We start from the raw sequence: 18404 nt of genomic DNA on the forward strand, positions 1-18404 counted from the left end.
ATTATGGTAGAAAGAGACCAGTCAATTAGCTGGTCTGATCATACACACAATACAGCCATAGTATCTAATCTAGTTGTTCTTTTAGCTGGGCAAAACAAGGCACTGTAGACATTTCCAAACCAGCAGATTCTTCCATGTTATTTAAATTAGGACCTTACTTCTTCTACCATTCGAATTTTTGTTGGTCTTAATTAAGATAATTGCTTTCCTCTTACCAAACTGCGACTATAAAGACATCCACATCATGGTTATCTTTTTCAGCCTTTTAATAACAATAATTAAAAAAAAAAACTGTTGCAATTAGTTTTCCATTTATTATTATTATTATTATTATTATTTTCCTTTACAAAGAAATTTGACAAGCAGATTTCTGGAGTTCTTAATGGAGTTGAAACAACAGCCTATGCATGACATTGTACACGCACAGACGCATAGTGAAATGACAAACATAAATTACATATAAGCACACAAAGAAAACAAGGCACTGTTAAGACTGTACAAGTAATAAATGACTGAAACATTATTGATACATTAGAAACTGAACTCTTAATGAAAACTGTATCAGTAGTCATTTTAACACCCTAAAGCTGTGCATTGTTTTGGGGTTCTTTGCTTAGAAGCCCATTTGTGTCCCTCTTTCCATATGTATTGGACCCCACATTTGTAGGTGAATAAATTGCTCCGATGTTGCTGCTGGAACGAACTAAAAAGTCAGCCAAGCGTTGTGTCACACATGTAGCGGTGTTGCATTTCCGTTTCTCCAGATGGTGACTACTAATGTAAAAGAAAAAGAGCCAAAATGAAGTCAAATGATGAGCAATCAGGTGTGCCACCTCTAAAAGTCATTTGAGCTGTGCTAATGTGGGAGTTCTTTTAATATGTGCACAAATACAGGAACATTACAATCTTCCTACCACCTACTTTGTGCCTGAAAAAAAAAAATTGCACTGTGTGCTATTATCAGTTTTAATGATGGTGTTTATTTAAATGCAAAGACCTTAACAGTCATATGTCACTTTTATTGATATTCAGAAAAGCAGTTTATGACATCTAGAAAACCTGTAATGATACTATCGTTAAGACAGTAAGTGAAAACAGTGACTAAATGTTTAGCTTTAAGCTGAACTTCTAAGTCTATTTAGAGTTCTTGCTGATATCATGAGGATTACTAACATAATGACAACTACTAACATTTATTTAGTTCTCTTATTCCCACCAAATCATATCCTGCTCTCAATGAACAGTAACCTTCCAGTCCATACTAAATGGTCTGAGCCAAAAGACTCTCCCAGCTGTGTCATGATCATGAGAGGTGGCAGGTGTTCTCAACTGCTTCAATACCACTTAAGATTTACTAATCTCTGTCTAAACAGAGATTTCTTCAGTAATAAATAGGAGCCACATCTTTGTTGGAACACAAGCAGCTTGAATTTGCTGTAAAAGTCTGTAAGAGTGTCCATGGATGAGCCTCTATCTAAAAAGAACATTTTATTGTCTGAGCCAACAGACCTTTTACAAATTCTATGTAGGATATAAGCAGCATGAGATTTTTGTTTTAATCACAGTAAAATGTTTATCTTGAAAGAGAAACATTTTACTGTATATCTTGATATCTTGAAAGTCTTTTAAGCTTTTTTAGACTACTGTGCTTTTCCTTCAGACATAAATACTTGATTGTATTAAACTGAGATTATTGTACCTGAGATTGTATTTTAAAATGAGATTGCTTATAGAATTATTGTTAATTTTCTTGGGTTGCTTCATGTTGATGTGGCATTTAGTAGACAACACTTTTCAGTAGAAATTCACTGTCAAGAGCTACAATTTCCAATTTCAAACTCAGAACAATTACTAATATATTTACCTATGAGAACAATTACTAATATATTTACTTATGGATTTACTAAATCTGTTATCTAAAATTTCATCTAGACTTTTAGAGTTAGTTGTATTATCTAAGAATACAAATGGGATAGCAATTGTGGGAGAAATGTCTGTGCTATACTGGTTCTTGATCAGCAAATAGACAGCAATTTCTAAACAGTCAATATTTTAAACATGTAACTGCATTTAAAGTAAATGGTTGCATAGGATTTGATACAGATTCTGTTAGATTTTCCCTGTTTTTTTCTATAGATGTAAAAAGAGTTTAATCAAGCCCTTAATATATGAGGTTCAAACAGCAACTGCTTCTCATAGAAATCCTGAATTCTTTGTGGAGGCAGAGTTCTCCTTTTCTTTAATGATACCAAATCAGGCCCCCACACTCCAAGTTTAAAACTCCAGTCCTTGCAGGAAGTTGTGAGTTTACTAATTGATGTCAAGCTTGACTGAATCCATCATGCCTACTAGCTCTCTAATCCGTAGCCTTTACTTGAATATGTGCTTCAATGAGACAGCGCACCCAGTAACAGATTGTAAGCATGGCCCTAGAAAAGCAGATAGGGCATACCGCACTCATAAAGATGAAGCCTTGTGTATGATTATTACAATTATTGTTTTATTTTTTTAAAAAAGCAAGAGCTGTAAAAATGCAAGGACTTAGTCTCTGTTATTAAATTATTTTGGAAGGTAACCAAATTTTGATATAATATATATATATGTATATATTTAAATCCGAAGCCCAAAGAACTGATAGAGTAGTTCAGTGATGTTTGTCATTTAGCAGATTTAAAAATACTTTTTGAAATGCTATTTTATTCATCAAAAAGTTACCTGAAATTGGATTTATGGCTCTATGAACATGAATGCATTTCAGACTTGTTACATTATGTCAAAACCAATTTCTTCTTTTCATTCTTCCCATGATTAAATTGATGTTTAACACTAATGAAATATTTTTTACTTACAGGAAATAGTTATGTTTTAAAAGAATTTTATTCTAGCAGAGCATTAATGTTATTATGCAGGATATATTTCTTCCCTCCCCCCCAACTCAGGCTTGGAAATGTGATATTTAAATTAAAAAGCCCTCTCAAAATAGACCTTATTTCTCAAGGAAATATAGCATTTGTAGGTGTGTTTTTTTTTTTTTTCATTCATGAAAAAGTTATAATTGTGAACTGATAAATGATCTGCAAATTTTGTCTGTGGATTTCACTTTCTACCCTTTGATCTTACTGAATGGTTCTATTTACAAGAGGAAGGTTATTCAAAGCTGTTTTAGAATTGACAACATGCAGGAAGTCTCAAGTAACAAAATATCACTGGCTTAAAGTTTACTTCACAATTGAATCCTAAGTGATATGACAAGAACAAACAAGGGAAATCAATACCTTTTTGTCTTTGCTGCTGGTTGTTCTGGCATTTCCTCACTAAGTCCTGAGAGTGTATTCTGTGACATTATGGGCAATATCCATCCTTGCCTCTTGGAAGTCCCATCAGATAGATCATCAGCCACAGATAATAATCTTTAAACAATAAAATACACTTGAGGATTTGAAAAGCTCTACTTTTGCTCATGTTATTTGGGACATGAAAGTAAAAGCAATTCATGCAACAATCTAAATATTTCCCTTATATAGAAATAAATATTATTATTTGTTACTCACTTCTCAATAGGTGTAGCTTCCAAACAGCTCAGTGTGACAGAAAGTACAATGAAGAAAACTGACAGTTTTAGGTTGCACATCTTTGCTTCCAAACTTTCTGAAAAGAATAACGATTCAAAACTGAAAGCAATCCCAAATACTCTTTAGTGTATCCTATTACCAGTTCCCATTCTGTCCTAAATCAACAGCAGCCAGTCTTTTTCACAGGCTAGAGTAAAAAATGATCCCCACAGGTTCAGTGACATGCAGTTTTAGACAGACAGCTCTCACCAGTAAATGTTCATTTTCCATCTAGTTGTGTCAATCCTTTCCCATATCTTTGGTTTGCATTTCCTGACGTGTCCTAATCTCAAATTTTGATCCCAAGTGCAATGTACCTCAAAGTTATTTTAGCCTTTTCCTGAAAAATGCTATTGATTAATAATGAGAAACACTGTGCTTTCCTGAAAGCACATCTGTTGCATTTAATTTTAAATAAGAAAAAAGACAAATTGTTTACCTTGTAGTAGTCAGGCAGCTAACTGAAGATGAGTGCCTATGTTAGCAGGAAGGGTGCATGCAACAATTCCACGCTTGCATCTAGCTCTGGAGTATCCCTTTTCCCCCTTTCTTGCTGACAAGTAATACGGCTCTTATATACCCTTCACACCTTTCTCAGCTCTGACATCAGGCAGCAGAGAGAGACTGTCATTAATTCCCATCCCTATAGATAGAAGGTGCCCCAGAGAGTAGCAGAGGCAGATCGGTCATTATTCCATTAGCACATCAGTAAATATTAACCTAGTATATGCAGGATGCCCTCATGAAGATTCTGTAATAGCATACTGCACATCAGAACTGTAGCCTCAGCTTTACAGTTCTGATAAGATGCTGAGGTAATATTCCCTGTGGGTGTTTTCAAGGGCTAAATAAGGTAACAAAAGTTATAAAAAAAGCCGGATTAAATGAAACAACAGATCACCAGTAACTGAAACATAAGAAAACAGACATATTAGAAAAGCTAGAATAGTTAAAGTTGGAACGGTTTATTGTAGAAGGATATGATGATCAAAACATGAAGACATGTTTGAAGGGCTAAAAGCTGTGTGAGGTATAAGAAAAGAGAGAAAATGATTTAAATTGGCAGATAGGGTGATCATTCAGGGTAACAATGTAGAAATCAATTCATTTTTCAGTAAAGTATAAATAAGAATGAGAATTCTGTCACTATTAATGTAAAATCTTTTGTTTTACTAACACTGGTAGATTCTTTATTTCATGCATGCAAATTGCTTCAATTAATATTTTTAAGAAGGTAAAGACTAGTGTTAAAAATCTGGGAATGCCAAAATAAATGTTGCCTGTGCAAATTTATTTATAGTGTGCATAGAATATGGTTCACAGAAAAGATATACAGCTTTTAAGAGACTAATTTTTAATAAATATATAACAAAATATATTGCCTTATTGCAGATTGCCAATGATATAGATTGGAATCCTTTTTCCTGATTTCAGTGGGAATTAAGCAAATTGCTTTTTTTTTTTTTTTTTTTTTTTTTTTTTTTCCTGTCACAGTAGTTGTCTTTATTTATACCTTTAGTTGCCTGAGTGCCCTTGGGAAACTGGTGTTTCAATTATTTATGGATGATAAGATGTTGACAAAAGATCACAGAAAAAGTTTTCTGCGATAAGAATTCTGCGATAAGAATCACATAGATCTTTGATATTCCCACAGAACATGAATTCATTTATAACTACTTCAGTGTCAAGGATGTTGCCTTGACTGGAAGCCTCCTTCATTGTCCATTTAGTCTATAAAACCAGATTTTGTACTGAAATAGCAAAATATCCATTGTTGAATCTCTTCAGGCTTCTGTCCTACTTAGATTGAATGCAGAAGGGATATTTAGCTGGCATACTATCATCTTAAACTGATACAACAGCTAGTCTGTCAGTAAGACTTTGGCGAGTGACAAAATGTTTTTATAAAAAATGGGATGCTACTCCTGAATATTTTGCTGTCTGTTTTTAATGATGCAATCATATACTATTTTTTTTTCCCTAGGTTTCTTTTGTCTTGCTCACGATGGACAGTTCCTGTGTGCAAGAAGTAAGAATAGTTTTGATATGTCTTCACCATGGCAATATGTTCTGTGCAAAATCTGAAACAGATTTATCTCTCCATAAAGTTTCCTATTGATGTTTTCACTATAATTTTTGACTGGAATGAAATAACATTCTAGTGTCATTTTCACTGTAGCATTTTGTAGCACTGCAACAATTTCACTCCCTTGAAATGAAGGCATGAGTAAACCCATTTTACAGAGATAGAATTGTGCTGAAATAATTATGCTAATAATCTGTCTGGTTATTGACACCAGCCAATATTCATAGTTTGAATATTGAACAAGTGCACCTTGGTGCACTTCTTCCAGAGTGGGAAGAAATCTGGGTCCCACTGGCTCTCAGCAGTGGCAGGCATGCTCAGCTTCTGCGAAAAGGGAGCCTCAGCTCCTTAAAAGCAGTAGATAGATTAGATGCAGTTTGGCTGAGTTGTTGAAAGATTGGACTGAATATTCAGAATCAGTTATCAGCATCTAAGTGATGTATCAAACTTGAATCAAGCTGTAGGTTGACGTAAGAGAAGTGAAACGAGCTTTTCAAATAAATATTGGTCCCAGATCCCAATTCCAGCTGTCCTGCAAAATGTCTTCGGAAACCCCTAATGCTTTAAGGGACATAGAGATTATTGGGTGTATGCTAGAAATGAAACTGGGCTCATAGTATCCCAGGGGCATTACATTCTCTCCTGGACCACACAGAATCTTGGCAGAATCAGCAAGAAGTCTATCCAGCTATTGTTCAGATATGTTAATAAAATGAAGAATTACTGCTTCTGTTACAGATTCTATTATGGAGAAGTAGTATATATATATATTTTTTTCCACACAAACAAGAATGGAATATGAAATATTGGAATCTCTGTGACAGCAGACCTGAAATTTCAAGAACCTGGCACTAAGTACTGACTGTGCAGTTAGTATCAATCAGTGAAGTGGTGAGTACTATTTTTATCACTGATAAAGTTCCTTAACCTTGATCTCAAAAACACCCTTAATTACTCAGCATAAAAAATGTTATCATTTTAAAGATGAAATCAAGTATTCTCAGTAAAGAAACACAGGAAAACTCTGTCCTTGGTAGTTACATGATAACTGTACATATTTATACTGGCATTTAAGTCCATATAAAAATAATTATATAACATGTTGTGCATATATGGGGGGTAAGGTGACACCAGAGCTGAGGTATACAAAAATAGCAGAGGATATGGAATGCCAATGCCCCAGTCCCTTCTGGAAACTGCCTATGTAAACATGCAAGAGGATGAACTTTGCAATGTAACATACTGACAGCAGAGGAACAGAGAGTCAGTCTTGTCTCAAGTCTCTGCTGCTCTTACCAGGGAGTTGAATTTATCTAACTGTGAGATGTATAGAGAGAGCATTCTAGTGCATGTTCCTAATGTAAGAGACTAGAACAGCTCAGATGATTTGTGTCTGTTTCTCCTTGTTGGCTATAAAAACAGCCTTGAGTGACTGGCTCCATTGTAGCTGTTTACACTACAGATGTCTAAATGTACGTGAAATGAATTCCATCATGGTTGCTTTAACTTCTCTTATGTTCTCAGTTCCTTGGCATTTAAGGTTGTCTCCCTCTCTTTCTCATATTTACCTTTTTTCTTAGGCTATTCTTGACACCTCCTGGTTGGCTGCTGCCTCTTTTTAATGGCTGCTTTTTAATTTCTTCATTCCGTATTTGATTACTAACATTAATGACACACATACAGACTTTTGGTAATGGATGCACCTTTTCCACTTGTGAGATTCACAAAAAGCCATATTACTTGTTGCATGTACTTTACCAGATAACGTTCTGCTGTGTAAGGTAGCTGTCTCCAGTAAATTACACTGTTGCTCAGTTACCAGGAGCTAGAAGTGTGTGAGTAATTCATGGTTTAATTTGCCTGTTGTATTAAAACAGAAAAGAAAAAACTTTAAGCATTAATCTGAAATGAGCATATTTCAATTTTTAGAATAAGCCAGAAATCACAATAGTAACAACATTAATATGCGTCAGTGTAAATACTACCAGAAATGAAACAGAATGGTGCAAGTGTCACAGCTCGTAGTTTTCCGAGTTGAGCAAAATGTTTCATGTAATATTTTTTTTTTTTTTTTTTAAATATCATATTTAGCCTTTTATTTCTTATAAAGAAGTCTGAATTAAGCATCAAAACAAAAGTAAACTATAAAAAGTGTTTCATCAATAATGTCAGCACATTTGAAAAAGTTTAAGTGCCTTGTGTTCAAGTGGCCAATCCTAAAATGAGAGAAGTAAGTCAGGTGTCTAGACACAGTTGCCTGTTGGATTTCATAACCCCTAGGAAATCCAGGAATGACATGCATGAACCTGGCTAGCTGGGCACTGCTTTAGCAACTGCTGACTAGGTGGAATATCAGAGGGTGTCTAAAATTGCACCAGACTCCCATGATTAGGAACCTGGGTAGTTCCCTGATTTTTTGCATTTGAATGCTGAAGTTTGAAAATTTTGGCTATAATGCTGTCTTCCCAGTATTTCTTGCTTGTGACTGTATTGATGAATACTATTCAGTTTGTATTATCTAGTGAGTTGAGTTGTAATTTGCTACTCTTAGCACTTAAGATGTGTGCATCTGCTTTCATTAAATATTGTTTTATCAAATACGTTTTTGCTAGCATGCTAGTATACCTTTCTTTGTTACTCCTACTTGGCATGGGCCATTTCAGCACTGATAGAAACTCAGTCAGCTCTTCCTGTTGATCCCCAAACTTATGTTAACTCTGTTGACAAAAATGTAGAAGCAGCAGCAGAAGAGCTAATGGAGACAAAGGTAATTTCTCCCACAGTGGAAAAAAACAGGTGATTCAGAAATGAAGGGTGGCCATCCATGGAACTGACTAGTAAATGGAATGAAGTAATTTGAATAGTTAACAGAATCTTAAAGCCATCCTTTATGATGTATAATGCTACTCAGCTCACATCATTGACAGAACAATGATGTAGCCTCAAAAGGCGATTCCTAATGATTGATCTGAGAATGGGTCAGGAGAGTTTGTGCTGAGTCAACTCCTGTGGCTGGGAATCTCCCATGCAAGGGAAATAAAAACTATGTTTGGATCAGAAAAGTCAGAAATGACAGAGTGATTGATAAGTTTTATTTCCTAATGCCGTTCCTACTTACAGTTTATAGAGTATCAATTGCATGGCTTGCTCCTACTGGCTTGCATTCAACAATTCAACTTTTCATACAACAAATGGTTTAAATTATTAATATTTTTAATCTGTCCTGAAATCAGTTTCCTGAAATATAAGCAAAAGCAGAACTCTTCTTTGGTTATCAATGTCACTTACAAGGGCTCTAGATGCTAATGTTAACTAAGTAATGAGAAATATTACTGCTCTTCTTCCATCCTGGTAACCTGAGGCATCCATTGCTTTCTGCTATGATGATTATCCAAAGTAGCAGTCTATGAGGAGTCATCTACAGAAAGGTATTCAGCTTTCAGATATATTGCTGTAATGTCATATATACACCACCACAATAGTATATATAGTCCTATTAATAGGTGGACTCAAGTGAGTCCTTCAAAACAGAACAAATTATTTTGCCAAAAGGAAGGCTGTGACACTTACTTGGGAATATCTCCCTGCAGAGTCACTGCACTGTACATTCACATATTGGCTCACTGCTTAGGTCTCCTTACAGACAAGTCCAGAGTGACTACAGATCTACTTGATGTGCAAAATGAAGATTCCCTGCATGCTGTTGTAAGAGAAAAAAAAGATAAAGGAATTAGGTCTGTGTAGAAATGCTGTTTCTGATTTACTAAGTGTTACTGTGAGAACTCTTAACACCTCTTTCCTGCCCCAACATCTTTTAAAGAACACAGACATCTATCTGTTTGTAGAAGATACACACGAGACCAGGAACCACCCTACATGCTCCCTGTAGTTATTTGAGAAGAGGTGAATAGCTAAAAAGTAGAGAGCAATTTAAGAGAAACTGCTCGTTTTCAAAATAAATCTACACAGAATCACATCAGACCTCATTACCTGATCCAATGCATAAGTTTAAACTAAGTTTTCTTTTAAACTATCTGACTTTCAACAATAAGACTTTTTTTTTTTTTTTTTTTCCCTCTTTCTGCAAGCTGCAGCAAGAGAATGACAATCTGGCTTTGTCTTGAAACACTCCGAGTCTTTCAGATGATGCTGTCTTGACAGCTCTGCTATTAATAGTGGCATTTTCTCTCCTGTTTAAAAAGGAGAATTGTGCTGAACTGGGAGTCAGTCATGTTAGTAATAATTTTTCACCAGGGGCAAATGCAGTGTGCTAACTTGCGTAGGAGAATTTACATTGACAATACCATGAAAGATAAATTAACTTGTTTATGATATGTAGGCACACTTAGGTGCAAAATAAGGTAGTCTTCCTTCAAAGATAAGTGCAGTGGGGCTGTGTTTAATGTATGCTTGCATTATTGTATGTGTGAGCAGAAGACCTGACCTTTTCATTCTACTTTGAAATGAGAAAAGATTTTGATATGCACAAGGAACATGAATCAGTACATGAAATTGCCTCTCTACTGAAAGAAGTCATTAAAAAGTCATTAGAAATTCAGCATATATACCTAGAAGAATTTAGTGCATTTTTGCTCTGTTATGGTCAATTTACATGTAATTTACTTTTTTTTTTTTTTTTTTTTTTTTACACATATGCTGTTTCCATCTGATTAGCCACCACTCCACTTTTGCCTGAGATCTTCCCTGACAGGAGAAGACATGAATGGTATGGAAAAGTAAATATTTATATATTTAAATGTGAAATCTCACAAATACTTTAGGTACTATAAGTGGCATGGCTCATTCTAAAGGATATGTTTTCTGTAATAAACTGTTGTTGAAGGCACTGCACTACTGCAAGACAACAACAACAACAACAAAAAGGTTCTGGAGGTTCTGGAGTTTTTATGTCATTAACACATTAATATATTAAAATAATTTCATGTTAAAATTTTGCCAATGAGTGCTGCAGTTTTAATGGGACAAAACTGAAAATTCATCTTTTCACAGCATTTGATTCAGAACCCTGTGCAGAGCAGCAAAGTAGATATTTCAGAACAAGCATCTTAAAATCCATGGATGTTGAGTACTTACTGTTTATTTAGATTGGGTAGCATAAGCTCTATTTTTGGGTTCAGAGCCTTTTTGATTTTGTAAACTATTGTCTAGTTTGGTGGACTTCATTTCTTTCCCCCTTGATTTACACACTTCCGGCTAGAAACTCTGGATAGAACTCCAGATAGAACTCTGTCTGTGACTATGATTCTAGTGACTGTGGGCCTGCTTTTGTTACCCTTTGGAGAATCCCTATACCACCTCCTGATGCAGTGCCCCAGGCTGAAAATGACTAGTTTCATTTTTCAAAAATTATTGCATTGCCACATTGTTTATGCTTATTGGTGTTGTGTGAAAAAATAGGAGCTTTGACAGTGTTATATATAATTTTACATCAGCATAACATAACAGTTCATATAATTTCATGTCAATGAAGGGTTAACACATTCCTAAAATATTTTATAAGGAGTTGTCATAACCGTCACTATCTTCTCCATGGTGTTATGGGTAATTACAGTCCACTGCTCCAGGTCATATATTGTCCTGCTGGCTTATATACTACTCATAACAGTCTGCAGCATTTGATTAAACATCTTTTGAAAGAATCGTAAAAATCATCACCATGGAGGTAAAGTATTTTTTAAGATAGATTCTTAAGTGTACACTGTTATCTGAAGTCAGTTCTTTAATTTCCCTTGTCAAAAGAGGATGTATATTTCATGCAACTTCTTTCTGAGCAAGAAAGGGAGATCCTACAAAATTACCCATGTTTTAAAAAACGAGATGTTTGTAGTTAGAAAGTCGTGCTCACAGGTAGATGCATAGTTATGTGCCCAATTCCCAAAAGCTCACCCAGGTCTCTAGAGCTTCCTCTCTTATATGAGGATATTTCTCACCTTTTAGGACTGAGCTCTCTTAGAAGAGGTCCCTGTTCAAAGTGCACTTAGGTTAGGTGTATCACCTTTAAATTTTCTAGTAACTTGTATCTAGCCAGCTGTGTGACATTATCTCACAAAGCATATTATCGCATACCAAGAAACCTGGGGACTTGATGGATAGCGAAAGTGAAATGATATCAGCTTACATAAACCACTGATTGATGAATCACAGTTAATGTCTTTTTTTTTTTTTTTTTTTTCTTTAAAGGAAAAGACTCCAGAGAGTCTTTGAAGCCTTTGAACTGCCAGTCAACCTACAGTACATTTGTTCCTTAAACTTCTCTTAAAGTGTGTTCATGAGAAAATATGCCTTGTTAGTGAAAAGCTGACAACCTGAACACACAACAAATCCCTTTGTATTATAAAAAGGAGGTACTGCCCAATAGTATATCGCTAAGTATTCAACTTTTTTTCATATGTAATTGATTCTGAAAAGCTGTTTTTACAATTGGAACATTTGTATTTTCTATCATTTAAAAATAGAAGTTTGTGTAATAGAATGTCTTCTAGCCTTGTGGCAAATTTTGTGGAGAATGAAGAATTGTATGTCTTTATAAAGTTTGACACAAGACTGAAAGACAATAACCTGTTTTGCTAAAACAAAAGCAAAAAACCTCATTCATACACATGGAAATCAATGTGTTGATTCTTTCTATTGAAAGAAACAGTGTTATGACAGTCTTACTAGTTTAAATATAGTTAGTTATGAAAATAAACAATCATTTATGTTTTTCACATAGATATTATCTCCACATATCTATCGGTGCCTGCTATAAATGACAATTTGTTGTATTACAGGGGAAAAATTGAAATAATTAGTTTAACTGTGATGCACAGAGTCAACAGCAGAGTCAAAGGTGGAAGATAGATCTGAATCTTCATTTAGTTTGTAGCTGACAAATGCATTCTGATGAGGTGAGAAGAAAGAAAGTTTTTCTGCATGTTCAAACTAAATCTGAATTCAGGGTCAAAATGAGCAGAAGGTCTCGTGCCTCTCTGTGCTTCTGCATATACAGGGGTAAACAACACTCCACTTGCTTTGTTAAATGGAGATGGGTGTTTTCCTAGCTTGAGTAAATCAAGCTCTTTTACTCTCTTTGCTCTCTTGATTTACTCTCTTTCTTGATTAAGCTCTCTGTAAGTCAGGAGGCTTAAAGGTCCAATGAGACCTTGTGGCTATTCAAAATATATCTCAGGCTAGTATAACAACTACCAGAATAAATACATTGTTGATTAAAGAAGGCTCAGTTAAATTATTATATCATTTTGTTTTGCATCCTTCCACTCTGTCTTCTGAGAGGGTAGATTCCCAAATTATTTTGAGAGAGGTTTTTTTTTTTTTTTTTCCCTGCTGTGCAGATATTGTGAGGTATATGAACAGCTGAAAGCAAATACAATGTGGTGAAACAGCCTGTTCTGTGAGGTTTCCAGACTCAGCTTTGCTGGCCTGTTCAAAGATTTAACTTGGCAGTGTGTACCCAGACCAGAGCACAACCCTCAGAAGAAAATTCTGTGTTGTTCTTGTTAGAAGTTGTCTCAGCCTCCATTTGACTGGGAAAATCATGACTATGCAGCTACAACAGTGATAAATGGCCACTGTTCTCATCAGTATGAGTGAGGGCTAACATTTTAAGCTCCCTTATGTCTACTGATAAGCCTGTAGTTGAGAAGCAGATCTCAGGAGATACCACTGATAGAAGCATTGCTTGGACTGTGGTCCAGCTTGGGGCAGTGGCGGAAATGGCAGGGAATCTAATCTGTATCACAACATCCTTATGTGGTTTACCATGCTATGTCCTACAGGATGTGCAACCCAGAATTGCTGTAATGCTAAGCTCTGTGGAGACATAGATCGTGTTTCTAGCTTTTCCAAAGTTCCAAAATGGAAGTTATCTTCCATTTATGGTTGGATACTACTGCACTGCTGGAAAAGAACTATTTAGTCTTCAGTGTTTCCAAAACAATCTGCCATATTTAGAGTGAGGCCAAAAGTCACTCCTGTATCTTGGGTAGATAATTCATCATTATTTGTAACATTTAGGCTAAGATAAATAGTTGTTGTTGCTTTTTAATCGAAAATTTACATCAGCTCTGCATTTTGAATTTCCTGTGAGGTTGCACAAACAATTGTAAGGGCGTCCTGACCTTAGTATGAGGGCCACTGGATGACAGCTTTCTTGGCCAAGATGAGTAGATCTAGAATGACATAAGAAGCAGAAAGATACAGGATAGGTGTCATCTGACCTGATTTTTATCTGTCTAAAAGTTAGTTATCTAGACTAAGCTAGCTCTTCAGACTTTCAAGTCAAAGGGAAAAGAGAAGTACCTCCAGAGACCATTTCCTCCCACTTATTTTAGACAGCTGTCTTAAGATGGGAAAAATTGTTCTCTAGGAATATCTGTCTCTGTCTAATACCTATTTAGAGAGTCTATATGAGGATCTTCAACAAAACTACTTGCTAAGAATAGGGTATAGCTGATTCTGATTCTATACAAATACTTTACTCTCTCAAGCTATTTTTCTTTTATTGGAATACTGGAATGATAAGAGTGCCCCTCAAACAAGATCTGTCTGCATAGAAGAAAATGTGTATATTCTCAGTTTCTGAAGTGGTGGTCCAATAATGTAGAAAGCAGTGAACTTGGTACAAATGTGGGCTATTAGGAGGAATACCATCAAGAAGATGGGAATTCAATATTCCAAGACATCAGGGATGCTCTATAATGCTTGAATTAGTCATAATAGAGAAAAACACTGAATTCCACACTTCCTGAATTTTACATTAATTTACTGAATATTTAAAGACTGTACAATTGGGAATTTATGTAAATTTTATATCTCTACTCCAACTTATTTTGGAGATTTATTTAATTTATGCATGTTGCTGATGCCTTGCGAAGATCTGGGAGTGACTTCTCACCTTCATTCAGTATCTCAGTCCCACTGCTGAAGCCTGTGTGCTGAAACAAAAGCAGGTTAAATAGGTCAAGGCATGTACAGTAAGTGCCTCCCAGTGGCACCTAATCACATCCAACCACTGAAAATTCACAGCAATTGAGGGAGTCCATTCACTAAAGTACTCAGGCATGGCCCCTGTGGCTGTATTCCTTCAGACACTTTTTTAATACCATATAGAGCACACAAGTAGGCTTCAAATATCTGCTTTAAAATTGAGAGTATGAACACAAAAGTGTTCCCTCAACATCCTTCAGCTCCCCAAACGTCTAAGAAAATATAAAAGCTCTGCAGAATTCTAAACCTAAATTCAAGTCAATTGAATTTATTCAAAAATGCAAATAAATGTATTTTTGGTCTAATATATATACATATATTTTCTGGGTAAACACTATTTTCAATGGAATAATTTCTTTGGTTTTCCCTGTATAAGGCTTTTCCTTTTTCTAGGGCTATAGAGCCAAATATATGGATACTACTAGCCTTTGTTCGTTTGTTAGCAACTGTCTCTAAAATCCTTTCTCCATGAAACCATGATTTATATAATTCAAATAGCACTTCCTGTCTCATGGTACCATGTGAAAAAAACACCACCAGAAAGAAAGTTTGTATTACTATTTCATGAATGCAAACTTTCCTCGGTATCGCTCTTGTTAGTGTGTGTATGCATGTACATGTGTGTGTCCCAAGGAATATGCCCTTGAAGGATCTATTTCTTCATTTTTCTTTTAAATATAAATTAAGTTCATACCTAAGCACATCAGTAAGAGAAATTTCTTTAACTTCTTAGAATGTTCATCACATAGGTCCCTATTTTCAGACGCTTTGCAAATATGCCAATGTGAATAGATCAAAACTGACTGGCACATACAAGAATAAACCTTTAATAATGGTCAGTGTATCTCTCCAGAAACAGGCATTTAAACCTGGAAAGTGAGTCGAGATAAGCAGATGTGTGCAGTAATTAAAGCCATCATAGTAAAGAGATACTTCATCTTTTAAAAAGATGGCATATTTTTTCTTCTTTTCTTCCCCTTTATCTTTTTGTTTGTTTGTTTGTTTGTTTGTTTTTAATTTCAAAAGGAAAAGGTGCACTTATTTGTCTTAAGCTGGCACTTAAACCGCCACCTGACTTGTTTTTCTCTGATACAGAGAGAATTATTTAAAACAAAATTTTAAATAACTACTATCGGGAGGGATTTGTTTGACTGGAATTTTTGCTTTCCATTTATTGCAATTCATTTTCTGGGTCTGAATCTTCAACCTCATTCACCCTGATCAGAAATTATTATTGAACAAAGTAATCCTACTGCAATTGTAGAATTGCAGTCCTGTATGTGGTGTTTCTATGATTTTCTACCTCCTCAAAGTTTATTTAGTGGTTATTTATTTAACTATTAAATAAATAAAAGCCCAAACAATGTTTTTTATATTTCAATGGTTTGCTTATTTTCTGTAGATAATGGAAATACCTATACACATATCTCAGAAGCTTTTAAATAAGTATGATCAACTCCATAGTCAAAATCACGACCCTTGTAAAAATCACATTTTAAATATAATATATATGTATAATATATTCTACAAATAGTTATGAGTTGAAATATTAAAAAATGGATGGAGTGAGAAAGAAGACAGCCATACTAAACTCTTGTAATACCTAAGCAAGGGTAAAAAATCAAACTGAGATCTACAGTTCTGGTTTCTAATTGGTTAAGATAAATATTATATTATCAAATTCCATGTGTATTCTCCTAACAAAGTCTTGTGATTACTTGCAGACAGATTTTCATAGCTGATTATTACAATGGGACTACTGAAGTTAAGATATTCTTAATGTGAAAGCAAGGGCAATACTTTAATGACACTGAGACTTCTACAAAAACCAAGGCATATTCATGGAAGGCTGCTGCACTTAATAGGGATATATAGGAGAAGTCACTTTACAGCTGAATGAATATTATAATGCTGTTGACATACACTGTTGAACAACTGCCATTTGGGTGGGCAGTGTCTTCTTCTCTCATCACCTTTAGCTGTTTTATTAAGAGAAGCAAGGGCGATTGCATGGAGGCAGTTTTATACTCAGCCATTTTCTATCTCTATTCAGTATTACTTTTTATTACTGTCTTCTGTGAACATAAAACAGTATTGGACAGAACTGGGACCATTTTCTTCTTCTTTTGTCATAGTCTTTATTTTTTAAAAAAATATAGTTTTCCAAAAACAGCAATATAAAAATGGGAAAAAATATAAAATGCAAGAAAAACTTCAAAATATCTTATTGGGAAATATCACTTTACCTCAGATTTTAGTTTAAGAAAATCAAAGTTGGAAGCAGAATTTCTACTTTTATTTAAACTGTATAAGCAAAAATCTCAGTACAGATAGCCATCATGTGTGATTTTTTTTGGAGATCATCATGAAGAAAGGACAGAAAGCAGTGCTATAGTTCTTGTGAAATATATGTTTTCTGAAGGATAATGAGAATTTTCTCATACTGGAAGCATACTAATAGATTTTTACTTCAGAGATTTTCTAGTGTGTGAGAACTGAGAAGACATGCTCTCAATAATTTACTGTTGTGTATTTTTGTTCTAAGAAAAAAACAGGGAAAAATGTCTCATCTCATGCTCTGGCACAGCACTGAGCAGGATGGGGTTCTCAGTCACTAGTGGTCTGTAAGCCATCAACAGATGCTCTATAAAAATTAACTAAGTCCTAGATGTCCTAAACGCTAGTTATATTAGTGATATTTCAAATTAAAATGTTTTTCAGTACAGTAGTATACTTCTAAGTATGTGAAACCTTGCTGGCCTGCTAATTCTCCACTTCCAGCTGCCTAAACTTGAAAGGTATATGTTAGTTCAGAAGGATTTTTCAGGAAAGCTTTGTGCTCCCCCAGCTAGAAGAAAGCTGAGAAACACTGTCCTAGTAAGTTGTGCTCAAAGCCAGGAGTTCAATAGTACCAATCCCACCCTCACCACTTTTTGTAGACTTTGCAGGGTTTTCATGTGCATATGTAGTTATTCTTGAGAGGGAGGCACACATGAATGTCCTCAAAAGACTTAAGGTCACAGACGAAACCTGCTTCAGCAGCAATAGTCAAATAAGTCAAATATCTCTCTGATGGTTGCCACATCAGCCTCTAGCATCTACCTGCTTTGATTGCAGTCATTTGACCTGTTTTTCTTTTTCACAATAGCATTTCAATTGGTCAAACTACTCTTTGGTTTTGTAACATCCAGTAATCAGCCTGATAAGCACTCAGCCTGAAGTATAATCACAGTGGCTGTGTGACCATGAGCAGCTTTCTAATCTTCCTCTTCCTCATGGTGAACCACCATGACTCAACAACAGTCCCAAAAGAAAGGACGCCCCGAGTGAATATAGAAGTACCTAATTATTAGGATTTTTGCCTCATTCTAGAATTAACAACACACAAGTTATTCAGCATATATTTAAACTTACATACTTAGAAAAAAGATTCAGAAAGGCTGTTATACTAAGAAGTACCACTAAAGACCTGCAACTGGAGATGTTGGAAAGAGTGAGGTTATGTCACTGTGCTTTAGAGGCAAGTACTTTATAGTGACTGGAAAGGGCTACACTTTCTTCCAAATAGTTCCAAGACAGCAAAAAGAAGCAAGTGATTATGCTTGTGCTGCTTTCCATCTAGCAACTCAGGGCTTAAACATCCTCTCAAGATGTGAGAAATACAGACGCGTTCCTGTTTTTCAGTCTGACCTCGTGTCATT

At 35.2% G+C, this 18404-nt stretch overlaps 1 protein-coding gene across 9 annotated transcripts; it reads right to left on the reverse strand.

The window, feature by feature from the left end:
* Positions 1 to 336: 336 nt before the first annotated feature.
* IAPP (islet amyloid polypeptide) lies at positions 337 to 17783 on the reverse strand. 9 transcript variants are annotated; one of them, XM_035313556.1, is made up of 7 exons: positions 17631 to 17783; positions 14612 to 14651; positions 9268 to 9397; positions 5947 to 6021; positions 3552 to 3644; positions 3276 to 3410; positions 337 to 774 (listed from the first exon to the last, which is right to left on the reverse strand). In XM_035313556.1, the coding sequence occupies exons 5-7, from the start codon at positions 3629 to 3631 to the stop codon at positions 582 to 584; spliced, it is 408 nt and encodes a 135-aa protein (XP_035169447.1). In that variant the 5' UTR covers positions 3632 to 3644; positions 5947 to 6021; positions 9268 to 9397; positions 14612 to 14651; positions 17631 to 17783; the 3' UTR covers positions 337 to 581. The 9 variants fall into 9 exon arrangements, with proteins under 9 accessions (XP_035169447.1, XP_035169417.1, XP_035169438.1 ...); XM_035313526.1 differs by having other exon boundaries at positions 3552 to 3648; XM_035313547.1 differs by lacking the exon at positions 9268 to 9397 and adding an exon at positions 13836 to 13886 and having other exon boundaries at positions 3552 to 3648.
* Between the last annotated feature and the right edge of the window lie 621 nt (positions 17784 to 18404).

Source organism: Oxyura jamaicensis, chromosome 1 (assembly GCF_011077185.1).
Source record: "Oxyura jamaicensis isolate SHBP4307 breed ruddy duck chromosome 1, BPBGC_Ojam_1.0, whole genome shotgun sequence".
Classification (NCBI taxonomy): Eukaryota; Metazoa; Chordata; class Aves; order Anseriformes; family Anatidae; genus Oxyura; species Oxyura jamaicensis.

Coding starts and splice junctions, on each gene's coding strand:
- IAPP (XM_035313559.1), bottom strand. CDS start 3,631: ATGTGCAACCTAAAACTGTCAGTTTTCTTCATTGTACTTTCTGTCACA. Junction 3,411..3,551: donor GAAGCTACACCTATTGAGAA/GTGAGTAACAAA, acceptor TATTGTTTAAAG/ATTATTATCTGTGGCTGATG. Junction 775..3,275: donor CCAGCAGCAAAGACAAAAAG/GTATTGATTTCC, acceptor CTTTTACATTAG/TAGTCACCATCTGGAGAAAC.